Source organism: Pipistrellus hanaki (genome assembly GCF_964339955.1).
Source record: "Pipistrellus hanaki genome assembly, chromosome: 2".
NCBI lineage: Eukaryota > Metazoa > Chordata > Mammalia > Chiroptera > Vespertilionidae > Pipistrellus > Pipistrellus hanaki.
The window spans coordinates 22,268,513-22,285,603 of record NC_140504.1 but is presented as its reverse complement, the minus strand read 5'-3'; the positions used below and the strand labels follow the sequence as shown (position 1 = coordinate 22,285,603).

Here is a 17,091-nt window from a genome sequence, read left to right as displayed (position 1 = left end):
TAGGAAAGGAGCAAAGGGGAAGGTCAGACATAAGCATGGCCATTTGGGAAGCTTCACCAGGAAGCTGCAACTTTGCACTCCCCAGGGAAGCACCAGCCCATTCCCTACAAAATGCTGGGGGAAAGGGAGCCAGTAAAGGGGAGATGGGCCCATGCACAGTAAAGTTGGAGTGATCCAGGGAAAGTGCTTGTAAATCAAACCTGGGAACAGAAATCATTGGCTAGAAGAGTGAAGCCAATGCAAGCCTGAGAAAATTTGGAGTTACACAATCTCCCAAAGAGAGGAGTTTGCTCTCTCAGCTCTAGGCTCATGGTTCTCTTAGCTCTTGGGTTCCTTTGGCTTTGCTCCTACCCATGTTTCCCACAGCCAAGGGGCCCTGCAGACCCCACATACCATGGACGGATGGACTGCAACTGGGAACACAAACTAAGCTAACTTGATGCTGGATTTGACTATGTTTCAATAAGGAGAGGAAACTCTGGACACTGGCTCTGATCTTAGCCTTGGGAAATCGCTGATATTTTCCATGGGATGATCCAAGAATTCCACTTCCATGAGCAACAGGTGGGGACAAGGACCTCTACTCATTGGTAACAATATAGAGTTTAGCTTTTTCCTTTCCTATTTTTCCATATTTTAAAAATGTTTTAAGTGTACTATATTACTCTTTTTGTAGTGGAAAAATGAAACAGCAATTTTTTTTTTTCTTCAGAAATTCAGAAGTTGGAGTCAGAGGATCCATGACCAGTATTCAATTTCCCTTTTTAAATTTCTTTTGGGTCCCTGTTCTTTTTTCTTCCTTCCAAATCCTATCAGCAAGCCTCTGGCAAGAATATCTTTTGAGACCATAAACCAGGTCCTGATTGAAGGTTTAAAGTAAAGAAACCTTAGTGCCACCTCTTCCCTTAGGACCTGTTTGAGAAACTTACCGAGAAATTCACTCTATTTGTTAGAGTGAAGAATTTCCTGCAAATGCCTTTTACTACTTTTTTTTTTTTTTTTTTTTTAATGTTCTTGGCAAACCTGAAAAGACTCTAAATAATTCACAATCTCTTTTCTTGAGTTTGGTTTCTCGATGTGTGTTCAGTTTTTCCCTCCCATGGCAGGAAATGGCTTTCCTTTGGAGATCACTGATTACTCTGACAATAATGGCTCAATTAAATCATAGATGAACTTTTAGGTATCACCTATTTTAAGAAGAATAAAATAAGCTCAATAGGAGGTAACCCTCCAGCTACTTTCCAAATTGTTTAGAGCACATTCCCCCACCCTCTAAAAAAGCTATTTTCCCAAAAAGTACAGTACAGTACGTGGAGTGTCTTCCCGGCAGGTAGCTTTGCTTGGGCTCAGCTCTCAGGAATATCCAATATAGACCTGCATCAGGGCATCACAAAGCAGAGGCTGAAAAATGAATTCTGTCACTGCTTTCTCACATCCTCTGGGAAACTTGTGTGATTGCCTGACACTTGGAAATGGATTTGTAGGTCCCCAGCTTTAACTGATGCCCAAATGAACACAATAAACAGCCAGCTGAATTCTCTCTTTCCCTCACCTGGTTCACTTCCTACTTGCAAGTGGTCATTGTATATGGTAGGAACTTGTGCTCATTGGAAAGCTATGTGGATTGCTAGTAAGAGCAGAAATAAAATCCTCACTGGCCTTAGATTTAACTCTGAGAAAAAGATCTAAGCTGGAACTTAGGCAACTGTCTCGAGGCCTGCAACAAGATATGGCCACTGGCCAGTCCACCCAGCACAGGCATACTCAGCTTTTCCCAAAGTGCCGTTGCTTAGGCCTGAGGGTGCTTGAGTGTGCAACAGAGAATATTACTCTCAGATAAAGGGGCCTACTCTCCTCACAATTCCCTCAAACACAAGGCATCACAAGCCATATTATAATACTTTATCCTTAACAAGGGAATATGTAGGTTATTTATTCATACCCAAACTTAAAAATAAATGAAAAACAATTTGCCCCAGTCAGTGTGTGTAGGTGGGTTAAGCAATGTTCCATGCACTGAAAAGTCATCAGTTGGATTCCCTGTCAGGGCACATCCCTAGGTTGAGGGCTTGATCCCTGGGCAGAATGCATATGGGAGGCAACTGATCCATTTTTCTCTCTCCTATCAAAGTTTCTCTCTGTCTTCCTCTCTCTCCCTCCTCTCTCTCTTTAAAACACAATAACACATCAATAAAAACATATTTTTTAAAAAACAGTTTAACATTACTTAATGAAACATAAATAATAATATACAAGCACAAAAATAAACAAGAAGAGGAAAGATTCCCTCTCCTGCTATTTTAACCCTTCAATTTTTGCTTCCTATAACAAATAATGAATATTGAGGTTAACGATGTTCTCTGAGATGATGTGAAATGCCATTTTGATCACTTCTCAAATCATGCCACTGCTTCCCTTAGTGTCTAAGCTGAATCTATAGAAATGTGTATAAACTTGGATTTGAAATAAAAATATTAATAGATCAAATGTAAACCATATTTTCTTACTTTGTAGCATTAATAAATGCTAGTAAAAATATCTAACCTATCTTAATGAGGACTCATAAATGATGGCTCAGAGCTTCTCCTTTCAAAATCTAGTTTTGCCTGGCTCCCACCCCACCAACAAAAGTATGGCTGGCCATCCTATTGTATAGATGCTAAAAAGACTGAACAGTGGTCTTTGAGCCTGGTATTGTATGAACTACATGGCTGTGTGAAGAGACAGGGGAAAGTTGACGGAGCAAGCAGAAAGTTCAAGAAGAAGCTACATGCTACCTTGAAAAAGCTGTGGCCACCTGAGTTTTCCATTGCCAAGAGACCAGAACCATAGTTTTAGAAATGGAAGACATCTATGAGATTCTGTTCACTCCTTTGTTTTATGGCAAAATAGGGTTTAGGGAGATTTAGTGACTTAATCAAGGTCATATGTCTGGTTGGCTGCAGGGCTAGCAATAGAATCTGGGTCTTTTGGTTCTAAGACCTCTTTCAATTATACCACAAAACTTAATAATCACTGTAATAATCCAAACTTAAAAACAAACAAACATTTGGATAAAAATCCTTCTAAAGTGGTTTACACAATTCCTATTTTTACATACAGAGTATAATTAAACTTTTTCTCTGTGACTCAAGGTCATCATTATGAAGATTAATGATGTCACCTCTATATACTACAGAGTCTACAAATGCCAACTTAATGTAGAGTGCAGCACATTGCTGGGAATACAATTTCTATGAATTTGCTCTTTGCTTTTATTCCTTGCTGCTTTCAGGTCTCTGCCCCCAGTATCATCCCCTTTCCCCACCTTCTAATTCTAAACTGCGGTTTTCTAAAATCTGTTTTTTTAGAGTAATATGAAATGCAGACAAATGCTCATCATATTTATTGCAGCATTATTCACAAAAACAAAACCCAAACGCCCAACATAGGAGGATAATTAGTAAGTAGTACTTTCAAAGAGCAGGACATTATGTGGCCATTAAAATGACTGTCACATGAAGAGGTTTTAATAAAATAAAGAAGAGCTTATGTCATAGTGTTAGATTAAAAATGTAGGATACAAAACTACTAGATATCAATAACATTTTGCTTAGAGTGAAAGAAACGTATCAAATGTTTACAATGATAGGATTACTGATAATTATTATTCCATTATTATACCATTCTACTTATTTCTATTTGTTTCTATAATAAAAGTACAATACTCAATGTCAGAACAAGAATTTTTAAAAACATCACATTGGAAAATATAATCTAACAGGTGAGAATCTAAAGCTTTGGTGACTTGGTATGGTTGAAGGTGGCTTTTGCTTCCTTCCCATTTCTTTGCTGAAAGTCAGGTTTTTGGATAGTTGAATTGTGGAAGAATAAAAATGTCAGGTACTTATATGTTTAACTAGGGGCCCAGTGCACAAAATTCGTGCATGGTGGTGGTGAGGAGTCCCCTTAGCCCAGCCTGCACCCTTTCCAATCTGGGACCCCTCAGGGGATGTCGGACTGCTGGTTTTGGACTGATCCCATAAACCAGCAGTGGGACATCCCTCTCACAATCTGGGACCCCTCAGGGGATGTCCGACTGCAGGTTTTGGACTGATCCCATAAACCAGCAGTGGGACATCCCTCTCGAAATCTGGGACCACTGGCTCCTAACTGCTCACCTGACTGCCAGCCTGATCCCCTTAACTGCTCTCTGCTCTCCCCTACTGGCCTGATCTCTCCTAACCACCTGTGCCTCGGCCCCACCACCATGGCTTTGTCTGGAAGGATGTCCAAATGTCAGTTCTAATTAGCATATTACCCTTTTATTAGTATAGATGGGAAAGAGAGGAAACTGAGAGGGCAAGACTGAAGAGAGAAGAGGAAGGAAAGATTCTGAGCCAATGCTTTTAGACAAGTGTCTAAGGATTTTTCATTAACTGGTTTTTAGAAATTTAGAAACCACAGATGTGGTAACTGTCACACAGGCTGATTTGTCAGTGGACAAGCATGAAAGGCAAATTAACCTCTCCACAGACAAAGAAGGGCATTTTCTTTTTTTTAATATATATATTTTATTGATTTTTTACAGAGAGGAAGGGAGAGGGAGAGAGAGTTAGAAACGTCGATGAGAGAGAAACATCGACCAGCTGCCTCCTGCACAACCCCTACCGGGGATGTGCCTGCAACCAATGTACATGCCCCTGACCGGAATCGAACCTGGGACCTTTCAGTCCGCAGACCGACGCTCTACCACTGAGCCAAACCGGTTTCGGCTGAAGGGCATTTTCTGATTGAAAATTAACCACTTCCTAAAACTGGGAGAGCTGTATTAAGAATGTGAACAAGTAAAAACTGGGATAGCATAGAAAGAAGGTAAGCAGTTGAAACCAATGTCTTTGTATAAAATATTTAGATCAGAAGGTATCAGATACCTTCTCTTCTATCCTATTTTCTGATTCCTTTGTATTATGATAACCTATTTTTCTTTTTAATAGCAATGACTTCTCCAATCTTCTCCTCGTTCTTTGAATGAAATCATTAAGATGTGGGTAGTACAACAGAAGGCAGTTGAGATTTTACAACACACAATGACCGTCTCTGACTCATACATAAACAGCCCGCACCAAATGTGTCATCTCATGCAAGAACGACCAAGGGCAACCTGAGTCCGGAGCGGCTGATTTAACATAGATGTTGCTTGACTTCTCAAAGCTTCTGAATCATTTTAAAAAAATTTGCCTTTGCCTCCCCAAAGACGACATGCCAAGAAAAAACTAGAGTCCTTTAAACTGGTCTGTGGGATAGAAAAGATCATAAATCTATTCTCATTTGGCATGAGTGGCATTTCTAATATAATTCCTAAGGACTTCCTCAAATGTGACACACTTTCTTATCATAATAACCCTGTGAGATATTATTAGCTCAAATTGATATATGAAGACACCGAGGCTCAAAGACATTAATTTGCCAAAGGTCACCATTAAGCTAAAGGAAAAGCCTGGAATTCAGATTTTCTACTCTCAATCTTATAGTGATTTCCGCTGTTTCATGCTGCAGGTTTATTGGTACATTAATTCGGTGCCGAAGCATTTGCTCCCAAAGGCCATGTACGGAGCACCTCTGCAGACCAGAAGTTGCTCAACAATATGCAGGTGAGTAGAAAATTTCAATGGTGGGAAGTTGTAGCTGGTTGCAGTAGGGCAGGGAAAGCCCAGATTAATTTATAATAGGAGGTTGGAGTCCCAGCTGTAAGGCTAAGTATGTTACTGTAAGCAGGTCTATGGGTCTTATACCTGCTTAGCGTGGAGTCTACATGGGCCCTTGCCTCACAAAGATTGCATCTCTCTTATCTGCACAAACCCACATTCATTATTTGTCCTTCAGGGTTTAAACCAATGTCCTCTCCTAAAGAACTTAACTCCAGTAACTTGTGAATACTACAGAGTGTACTCATGCCCCAAATCTGGAATTTTTATCCACAAGTCATATGTGTGTGTTTTAGCTCTCCAGCTAGACTTTAAAAGGGATCTGCCTTGCTGGAGTATGTTGTGGGTTTGATTCCCAGTCCAGGTCAGGGAGTGTATGGGAAGCAACCAATTGATGCATGTGTCTCATATACATGTTTCTCTCTCTTTCCCCTCCTCTCCTCATGCCTCCTTTCCTTCCACTTCACTTTCTCTAAAAATCAATGAAAAAAATATCCTTAGTGAGGATTAACCTTTAAAAAAGGTGTTTTCAACATCTCTAATTCCTCTCTGCCTTTTCAAAACTCTTCCCTCTTTCTCCCAACTGCCTAGTACAGTGGTTGGCAAACTCATAAGTCAACAGAGCCAAATATCAACAGTACAATGATTGAAATTTCTTTTGAGAGCCGAAAACCGACTTCTGTGCATGGGCCAGGAACTTTTAATCGCATTGTACATGCGTGCCCACACATGGTATTTTGTGGAAGAGCCACACTCATGGAGCCAAAGAGCTGCATGTGGCTCGCGAGCCGCAGTTTGCCGACCACTGGCCTAGTATATCACTATGCCTTGGACAAATGCCTACTGAATGAATGAGAACCTGCATTCAGGCAGTGGAAGCCTGGATTGATTTGTAATAGGAGGTTGGAGTTTCAGCTTCATAGCCGAGTAACTGTGTTACTGCAGGCAAGTCTGTGAGTCTCGGGTTTTTCATCATAAAATGATTATGGGGGTAGGAAGTAGGTGAAGTATATGAGTTCCATGATCTCTAAGATACTATAAATATTTAAATATTATTTTGATTGGGCCAACCATAGCCTTTACTCCATTAGGGGTGAGAGAAGAGATGAATGAGAATTCCAAAGACAAGAATGTGAAAAAACAAGGCAAATACAGAAACCAAATAGCCAACCACCCAGCAGGCAGAAGAAACCAATGTGTCTGGAAAATTAATGAGGTAAAGAAGAATCAGAGAGAGCAGAGATGTCTTAGGCAAGGCTTGAAATGTGAAGCCTGTCTGAGAGGGAGGCAAAGGGTTTATAAGGCAAAATATAAATGGGGACAGCTTCATAACTAAAAAAAATTGCATTAGTGTTTAGGCATGTGTAGCATAATGTTTGTTTTTTAATTTACTCTTCTTTTGCTATTCAAGCTTGAAATCAAATGCAAAGAACATCAGCACAGAGACTACTTAGGATCAGGAGAAAGAAAATGAGATGCGTGCTAACAACTTCCTTGTGGAAATAAAAACAGAAGGTCCTAGTACCAGGGATTGGTACTACCAACATTTGACTATTAGAGATGTTATTTTTCTGTACATTCTTCTCCATTTTGTTGGGAGGTGGGCAGTATAACCATTTTATTTTATTTTATTTTATTTTTAAAATATATTTTATTGATTTTTTACAGAGAGGAAGGGAGAGAGATAGAGAGCTAGAAACGTCGATGAGAAAGAAACATTGACCAGCCGCCTCTTGCACACCCCGTACCGGGGATGTGCCCACAACCAATGTACATGCCCTTGACCGGAATCGAACCCAGGACCTTTCAGTCCACAGACTGACGCTCTACCAATGAGCCAAACCGGCTTCGGCAGTATAACCATTTTAATTAGGACATTTCTCTTAAGTTTAATTTTATTAAATATTTTAACAATTCCAAGAAATATTGCACTGATTTCATTAAAATTTGGGTTTTAGCTGACAGACCATGTAATAAATAAAAATTGTGTTATAAGGTCTGTCTATGCCTTCAATAATAAGCTCCCTTGGATAGGATGAACATGTGGAAGGCAATGAACCAAAGTATCTGGCATGATAAGAAGGACTAGAATTCATATAAGGAGTTAAGGAAAAAGAAAATCAAGTTCAGCTGGAAACTTAAAAAAATGGCACCTCTTCAGAAAAGAAATTCTCTGAAATTAAAAAGTAATACTTGAAGCAAATAATAGTTCTTGGATTATCAGATGCAAAAGTTTTCAGCTGTATCTCAAATTGAAGTGACACTTCAAAAGATTAAATCAGTAAGAGTCCATGATTGATAAAAGACCAGAAATTTTCTTTTAAGAAACAGCAAAAATGTAAAAGGAATTTGATATTGAAGAGACATTTTTAGGAACCTCCTGATGAAATTTTTTATACTAAAACTGCAGAGAAGAAATTCACTGTTAATCCATGTTATCTAACTTTGGGTCCAGTTTGCCCTTCATCTTCTACCTCAGAAAAGGACCTAAATTTAACCAATCTATAAAGAAATTTCTGCAGGGAGAAAAAAAATCGCATTATTGTGTGTATATGAAAGACAACATACCTGCTTCATCATAGGATACAGTCAATTTCTCTAGCATTTCTCGGTCAATCGACAGAATCTGTTGTTCTAGGATGGTCTGGTAAGACAAAACACTATTTTCTTTGTCTTTCTCGTAGTCCTGTAGATGCAGTTTAAGGGCCTCTGGGAGTCGAGATTTTACATATTCAGCTGCAGTCTGCAAGTAAAACAGGTAAAAAAAAAAATTAGTATTTTTCATTGTAGGCTTTCACTTTGTCTTAGGTGCTGCAGCGAGAACTCAAAAGCACTGTAGATAATCATTTCCTTGTCACTGCTAACCCTTTAGACAATCATATCCTTGTCATTTTTAGTCTCCACTGTACCCAGTAAGTTGACTTTTCAAATAGGCAGAATCACAGACCTCTAAGAGTTTTCTACCAGGCTGAAAGGTCTGAAAGATGTTAGATTTAGTTTGTCATTCATGGAGTTAGTATTCGAAGTTTCAACAACTATCCCACTGAACTCTGAAGGCCCCATAATAGTAATCTTACTAGATATAAATATGACTCCCCTTGTCTAGAATGCAGAAGCCAAGTCACTTCGTCTCAGCAAAAGACAGTCTATGCTATGCCAGCTGTATTTCTACTTTGTTTTGTTGTTCTCTACTCACTAATGCTCACACAGGAATTCTTGTGAAGGGAAGAGAATGGAGAGCCTTCTGTACAAGCTGGTAATGGAATAGTGGGATAAACAGAAAAAGAGAACATCTAAGACAATGATATCTGTTAGCCAGAAAAAAGAACTGTACACCACGTAAATGTTTTGGCCTTTATATACATACTAGAGGCCCGGTGCATGAAATTCGTGCACTCCCTCAGCCCGGCCTGCACCCTCTCGCAGTTGGGAAGTTCTCAGGGGATGTCCAACTGATGGCTTAAGCCCCTCCCCATGGCAGTCAGACATCCTTAGCACTGCCACAGAGGCAGGAGAGGCTCCTCGCCACTGTTACTGCATTCGCCAGCTGTGAGCCTGGCTCAGGGCTTCTGGCTGAGTGGCACTCCCACTGTGGGAGCACACTGACCACCAGGGGGCATCTCCTGGGTTGAGCATCTGCCCCCTGGTGGTCAGTGTGTGTCATACCTACCGGTTGTTCTGCTGTCCAGTCGATTTGGATATTGGCCTTTTACTATATTGGATCATTCTTAACTTGACTTTGTTCTGCTTCTACACTATCTCACAATGCACTCCCAACTAGGGACATCTGAAATTACATGCAGTGATTTTCAACCCGATAGGCATGCTTCCCTTGGAGATAGGAAGCAAGGCATGTATACTGTGACAAAGACCTCCCTGAAGATTCTAATATATTCGTCTGGGGGGCTGGGGAGATAGCACACTCTTCCCCCTTCCAGCCGAGAACACAACTAAACAGAACTATAAGAAAGAAATTAAGCGATAGAGTGGCATGTGTGAATCAGAAACTGAAATTCTTAAAACATATTTCTTAAGAATGCCGAGAGTTTAACATCTCCTTGCTGTGAATTTGACAAAATAAATGAAGGCATACACATATTGTTTAAAATTATACTCACAACCATTAGAAACTGAAATAAAAGAAACGGTCAAAAAGCATTGTCCCTGGGGTATGGGCCCAGAATAAGGAACAGCACAACAGAGCCAAATATCAACAGTACAACGACTGAAATTTCTTTTGAGAGCCAAATTTTTTAAACTTAAACTTCTTCTAATGCCACTTCTTCAAAATAGATTCGCCCAGGCCGTGGTATTTTGTGGAAGAGCCACACTCAAGGGGCCAAAGAGCCACATGTGGCTCATGAGCCCCAGTTTGCTGACTACTGAGTTATACTAAGAAGATATTGAACAGTGGGAATAAAAAGATGAGCTAGATAAACTTCCAGTAAATGCTTGTGAGGTAAGGCACAAAAGGCGCCTATTGCAACTTCTTACAGAATTTGCATACATTTATATTACCCAAGCCAACTGCAGTCTGGAAGGCAGTAAAGAAGCAGAATGACTAGGGATCTAAATTCTGGGAACCCAGTACATAGAATGCTGAGACTTAGTCATTATACTACAGAAACTATTTACTGTACAGTGGTATATTCTTTAATTAATTACTAATGTATATGAAAAGATTTGGCCATCTGGTGTGCAAAGTGTAATTTAAAAGCTACTAAATGCTTCACAATTCATCTTTAAAAAGGAAACCTGTCAGCCATCCAATTCCAATTTATTGAGTGTCTGCTGAGTACAGCACGTTAGATTAAGACACTATCTGGAGAACAACCCTTTGCCATTAAAGAACCTGCAATTTTAATATTCAAACAACACACGCATGAAATGCGAGGGAAAAGCATTGTCCAAAGCAACACAAAAATAGGCATGAATCTTGAGATGAATTAGCATATTTAATTAACATAGGAGCTCTGTTGAGTGCTGTCCAGCCTCTAAAAAGAGAAATCTAGGAGAAGAGACAAGAAAAAGAATCAGGAAATCATTCCAGTAGGGTTTAAAGATCAGCTTTGAGGTTAGAAGCACTTACTTGAGAAGAGGAATGCAATCTAGAAAGTAGTAAATATGAGTTCACAGGGAGAGATAATAAGAAATGAAGTTGATAAGACTGGGAGGAGGAGGAAGCTGGCAGGCGGAGAAGGCTTACCTCCCTGTTAGCCAGGGAGTTTTGACTTGTGGCAGTCACGGGAAACTGAAACGTCTTAAGGAATAAAAGAAATCATCAAATATGTTTGAGGAAGAATGTGCTTGGTGCTCAGTTTAAGGCGCACTGAAATAGGAGGAGATTAAAGTAAGGAGACAAGGAAAAAATCTGAAGGAAAGGAAAGCTTACCTTCTACACAGTGGTTGGACTATTAATCAGACAATCCTATTTAAGTTCAAATTGACTTTATGACAAATGAAAAAATGTGATAAAAACTTGAACAGTTTACACCTTATACCTAGCATGTCTTTCTAGGAATTTATTTTAAGAAGTTACTTAAGAATTTATTTTAAGAAGTTAAAGATAAGCTTTAAAGACTTGTGAGCAAACATGTTTATCAAATATTATTCATGAATAACATTTCTGGAAACCAGTAATTAAATTATGGGATGTCTAGACATTGGAAAACAACAACAACAAATCTATTGAAAATCATGTCAAAGTAATGTCAACTATAACTTTAAAATGAATTTTAAAAATTCATCAAGAAAAAAGATCGTGTTCTGGAAGAGTAACAATTATGTGGGAAAATGTTCATAATGAAACTCAGGTTATAAAACAGTTTGTACACTACATGTATGAGGAAAAAAAATGGCTGAATTATGCTAATACTAGAGGCCTCGTGCACGGATTCATGCACTGGTGGGGCCCTAGCCTGTGGGGATGGGGCTGAAGCGGCTCTCTGACATCCCCCGAGGGATCCCAGATTGCAAGAGGATGTAGGCTAGGCCTATGGACCCCACCAGTGCTCAATCAGGGCCCTGGAGGGACTGTGGGACGGCTCCAGGGAGGGACCGTGAAAGGGCCCATCTTGCCCAGTCCCAATCGGCCAGACCCCAGCAGCAAGCTAGCCTACTGGTTGGAGCGTCTTCCCCCTGGTGGTCAGTGTGCATCAGAGAGATGGTCGAATGGTCAGACACTTAGCATATTAGGTTTTAGGATATAGGATGTATCATTAGTTATCTAGGGTAGTAAAAGTTTGGGTGATAATAATTTTTCCTCTATGGTGTTTTCAGAGTATTTCAATTTTTCTAAAATACATATAATAGAACAACGATTGACCACTTACTGAGTGGTTGAGCACTGTGCTGAATATTTTACATGTACTCGCTTATTTAATCCTCAAAGCAACCATATAGGTTTATACAGATGAAGAAATAGACTCAGAGTTAAATAACTTATCTCTGGTTATACAGTGAGTGGTGGAGCAGGAAACACCAATAGATTTTGAACCAGAAACGAAAAACATATATAATAATAATATACACACACACTCACACACACACACACACATATATATATATATATATATATATATATATATATATATATATTAAAGAAGAGATGCCTACTGCAGACATTGCCTTGTAAAGCAAAGCAGCTTAAGAAGAGATAAAAGAGCACACGCAAAGACTCACAACAGATGCAAAAGAGCAATAAGTAAAATGGCTTCAGTGGGAAAACCGAGCAAAGTGAAACACTATATTAAATTTACTCTTGAACATTTAACTGCAAGCTGGAAAACTTGTATGTTATTTTCTATCCACTCCTCTGCTCAAAAAAGGCAAACCTCCCCAAGGAAAAGGTATTAGACTTATTTAACAGAATTCCAAAGAAAAATACCAGAGTAATAATTCGGTTATGAGTTTCAGAGAGGCAAAGGCTATTTTCAAAAGAAGCATTAAGTGATATTGAATCAAATCTAACAGAGCCCCCATTAGAGAAAGATCACCAGTAAATTAGACCTATGTTCAAATCATTTTTAGTATGTATTTGCTCTGGGAATTTGCAAAGGTCAACTTACTATTCATTTTGAACTTCAATAGACTTTAAATAAAAACAGGCTTCTGATATCCTTAACTATGAAACTATGCCTTATAATTTTTATTTAATACTGCATATTTCATAGTTATGGGAGTTTTTTATTTTGTTGTCCCCTCCTTTTTAATCACATTTTATTACCAATTCTAAGACTTAGTCTATAGTGTGCAATTTTGTCCTTCAAAATTTCAGGTACGGTATTCAAAGAAAGAAAGCTCCCTCTATAGCAAATAAAGTCTTACTTGGAATATATTTTTAAAACCAAGGAATAGAGTTTATCATTCAGTTTCCAATGATCTTGTGTTATAAATGTTGGTCCTGCTGTAAGACCCAATTTCAAGGCAACTTTAAAAAAACCAGCAGATGAGATGCTAAGATTGCAAAACTGGGCAATTCATGTTAAGAAGAAATACTCACTTCTACCTCTAGGATGGTCTGCCAAAGTGTGTTTTTCCAAGAAAAAAAGAAAAGTTTCAGAATTTGAATGCCTTTCAAATTCTCTGATTTTATACATTAACCTTTCCCCTTCCGTTTATTTCACACACACACACACACACACACACACACACACACACACACCCTTCTACTTTGGCAGAGAGAAGGCCTCAAGTGCCATCAGAATGAATGGGACAAACAGCTGATGGCAGTGCCTTTCAGTTTGCCTTTGCATCACATGTCTGCCTGATCTGGAACACTGCTCTGCTTCCTACAGGAGCGTTGACTTTGAATGGACCCAGGCATCTCATACGCGATAAAAAAGGAGACTAAAGCAAAGGAGCTGATCCTTGGCCCACATTATGGATGGAGTTAACAGCAATCTCAAATGCAAGCAGGTGCCAAATCTGGCTCAAAGGGCACCTGGTCAGTGCCCCTCTTGGGTGCAAAGCAGACTTTGGTGCTGAGGAAGACATACGAGAGAGGTCAAGTGGCAAATCAATTTTGCGCACAGGGAGAAACGGTAACTCAGGAGCGATGGTAAAGGAGAGCCTCCCAAACTCACACTGCAGGAGGACAGAAGAGAGAAGGGAGAGCTACTTCTGCTGCCGACAAGGTTTCCCTGCCCTTGAAGGAAGTGAATGTGCTGATTTCACAGCAGCAGCCAGCGTTCAGACCACGTGTTCATTTACTGAGGGTCACCTTGGAATCCATCTTTCCTCTGTAACATTATTATTAATGGTTGACAACTGCTCTTCGGCTGCAGGCAACTTTAAAACAAAGTCAGAGTGAGTGTCCTTGCCCACCAGGAAGAGGACATAAGGCAAGACAATTGTTCCTCTCACACTGCCACGTCATTTCTTACCCTCTCTGGTCTTTGCCACTTCTAACCTGGAGGGGGTCATTTAAATAAGAAAATCACCTTTGAGAAGACACACTATCTTGCACTACTGAATCCATAACTCTGCACGAAGAAGGCGGATTTGGTTCTTTCAAAGAGAGGTGGCATCAGGAAAAAGACCCAGGCTTAGCCCGGAAGTATATAAATGAAAAGCCAGTGCTTATGATGGAGATTTAATACGGCTCTAGAGAACCAAAGATGTGGACGTGCAGCTGCTAGTTGTGGGGCAGAAGGACCACCACAGAGGGCGTAGCACTGAGTGTGGGAGGGGGTTGAAATCACACTCCTACTGAGGATAAAGACTGAAGCTTTCATTTAGCGTCAACAGTAAGCGGATGGCTGCTAAGTTGTCGGTTACTCAGGACAATTCCTCTGGAATTTCTCAAAAGACAAACCTTTAAGAAACTGTATCGGCCATCTCATCTGTTTTTAACCTGAGGCCCTTTTCCCATGATAGTACCACACATGCTACAGTGTGAAAGTATAATTCAAAACCCATGTCCTGAGTGATGGCTTCCCTGACTGCAGATCGTGGTCTTTGAATGTATAAACGTAAATGACCTCCTTTTTCTAAATCCCTACTCTCTAACGGCAGTAAGGTAATCAAATATGGCTTAGCTTCGTGATCCATTTTCCTAATCTTATTGTTTTGGTCTAATCTACATTCAAACTTGAAGAAATTAAAAATGTGTCTGTATACAGCCTGAAGAAGAAAAGTTAAGATTATTTCCCTATTGCCAAAGGGATGACTCATGGCTAGTTCCATGGTGCTTCTTTTAATTTTTAAAAAATATATATTTCTGTTGATTTTAGAGACGAAGGGAGAGTGGGGGAGGTGGGGAGAAACATTAATAATGAGAATCATGGATCAGCTACCTCTTGCATGCTCCACACTGGGGATCGAGCCTGAAACCCAGGTATGTGGCCCTGACTGGGAATATGAACTGTGACCTCCTGGTTCATAGATGGACACTCAACCACCAAGTCATGCCGCCAGGCTTAATTTTTATTTTTTTAAAAGCATGTACGATCTCCTGAGAGAAGGCAATATAAAAATAGCCCACCCACAGAGTTTTTTTTTTTAATCTTCTGAGAAAACTAGCAGCCTTCAGTTAAATTGTTAAATTTTTGTGATAAGTGAGTATCTATCTTTCCAGCAGTTGTAGAAAGAAATAGGAAACTGTTTCACATTTTATACATGTGAGATGTACGGAAGAAAAATGCAAGGTAATGTTTGTTTCCAGAGAGGAAAATATTTCCTACTTCAAAGAAACATGTGGTTATGCATAAATTCCTTTCCATTTCTGAATTTTGGATTATAAAGCTTGAGGAAAAATTAACTTCTGTGAGTGCTATCCAAGTGTGTTCTAGAAAGTTGCATGCAGAACGCTAACTGAAAATGCCCTTAGGGACTCAGGAAGCCAATGGGATCAGCTGTTACAAATGAATTATAACACACTCAGGAGTTATTAAGCAAAAAGAACTCTGTAGCTATGATGATGGAGAAGTCCCTTAGGAAGGCAGCCCAGACACAGTCAGACAAAGTGTTCCTTGCCTAGTGATTGGGCAAGAGAACCAACCGCTCTAGGACCTCACTGGACTCCTACCCCACGGCTCCAAAATTCGTAGTTGAACTTGATCAAGAGGGATACTCCAACCAACTGCTCCTGAGTCACCTTGGATGGGAAAGGACATGTCTCCTTAAAAATGCAGGACATCGGTCCTGTCCCATTTTCAATATACCGAGATATTTCTGTGGCGACTCTAGAAAGTGCTTTTTAAACCTGTGCTGCATTTTCTTTTTTTAAAATATATGTTATTGATTTTTTACAGAGAGGAAGGGAGAGAGATACAGAGCTAGAAACGTCGATAGAGGGAAACATCGACCAGCTGCCTCTTGCACACCCCCTACCGGGGATGTGCCCGCAACCAATGTCCATGCCTCTGACCGGAATCGAACCTGGGACCTTTCAGTCTGCAGACCGACGCTCTACCTCTGAGCCAAACCGGCTTCGGCCTTGTGCTACATTTTAACAAGATCACTAAAGAATAAAACTGACCAGTTTGTACCCCGTATAGAGAGTTCTAAGGTTATAAGGTGGAGGCCCGTGTATTGTTACAAAGCTACACAATGAACTCCGATGTGCATCAGACCCTCCACAATCATACCCCATCTGCATCCCCCCAAGACTCAGTTTGGCAAGTGAATATGCTTACTTCTTGTGAAAACCTTGAATGTACGCAGTGACTTTCCTATATGGCCAGACCCTCAATGCCATGGGCTTTCTCTCCCCGTATAAAATGGCCAGCCTGCTCAGTTTCTGAAAGGCTGAGCGCCCCCTAAAGCAGGCGAACTGGACCGAGTACTTCCGGTGCCACGATCACTTGGAACCCTTTTCCAACAGCTTGTGGGCAGTCAAGCACGTCTCGGCAGGCCGTGCGAAACAGGCCACCACATGACCTGTGGCAAAGCACCTTGAAAACACAATGACTTCCTCTCGCCCGTGCCCTGGCACGGCACGGACAGAACACTGGCCTGACCTCCGCGGGGACCACCGGCGGGAGGTCGCAGTAAAATGGAGCAGAAAAGAAGCAAGTCAGCCTCACCAGCAGTATGGTGTAACGTTGCCTATAGAACTTGAAAGGGTATCTTATTTTAGCAGGAGGAAAATGGGATACCTAATTGCACGAAAAAGCTAGAATTTCAGCAGTGAATACACCTGCTTGTGTAAGTAGAAAGCGACACGTTTTAAAATCTCAATGGGCAAATAATTCATGGAACTTACAGAGAAAAAGTATGTCTTTTCTCAAGTCCCACTTCAACACTGAAAGGGCAAAACAGCTGGATGAGCGGGGATGCAGTCATGGGCTACAGCCTTTCCATTACTATTTGAGTCTCTACCATGTGGCAGGCACTGTGCTAGTTGCTAGGGATAAAAGGTGGGCTCAAGTACACATGTCTCTGTTCTTTTGGTGCTGATGGT

At 40.4% G+C, this 17,091-nt stretch overlaps 1 protein-coding gene across 3 annotated transcripts in view; it reads right to left on the bottom strand.

Moving 5' to 3' along the window:
* The window catches only part of PPM1L (protein phosphatase, Mg2+/Mn2+ dependent 1L), a 279,964-nt gene that overhangs the window by 61,070 nt on the left and 201,803 nt on the right, over positions 1-17,091 (bottom strand). For all 3 annotated transcript variants that reach the window (XM_084876040.1, XM_084876038.1, XM_084876039.1), the window contains one exon: positions 8,256-8,430. In XM_084876040.1, coding sequence (XP_084732166.1) covers positions 8,256-8,292 — 37 coding nt within the window. In that variant the 5' untranslated portion in view covers positions 8,293-8,430. The remainder of the gene's footprint in view (positions 1-8,255; positions 8,431-17,091) is intronic.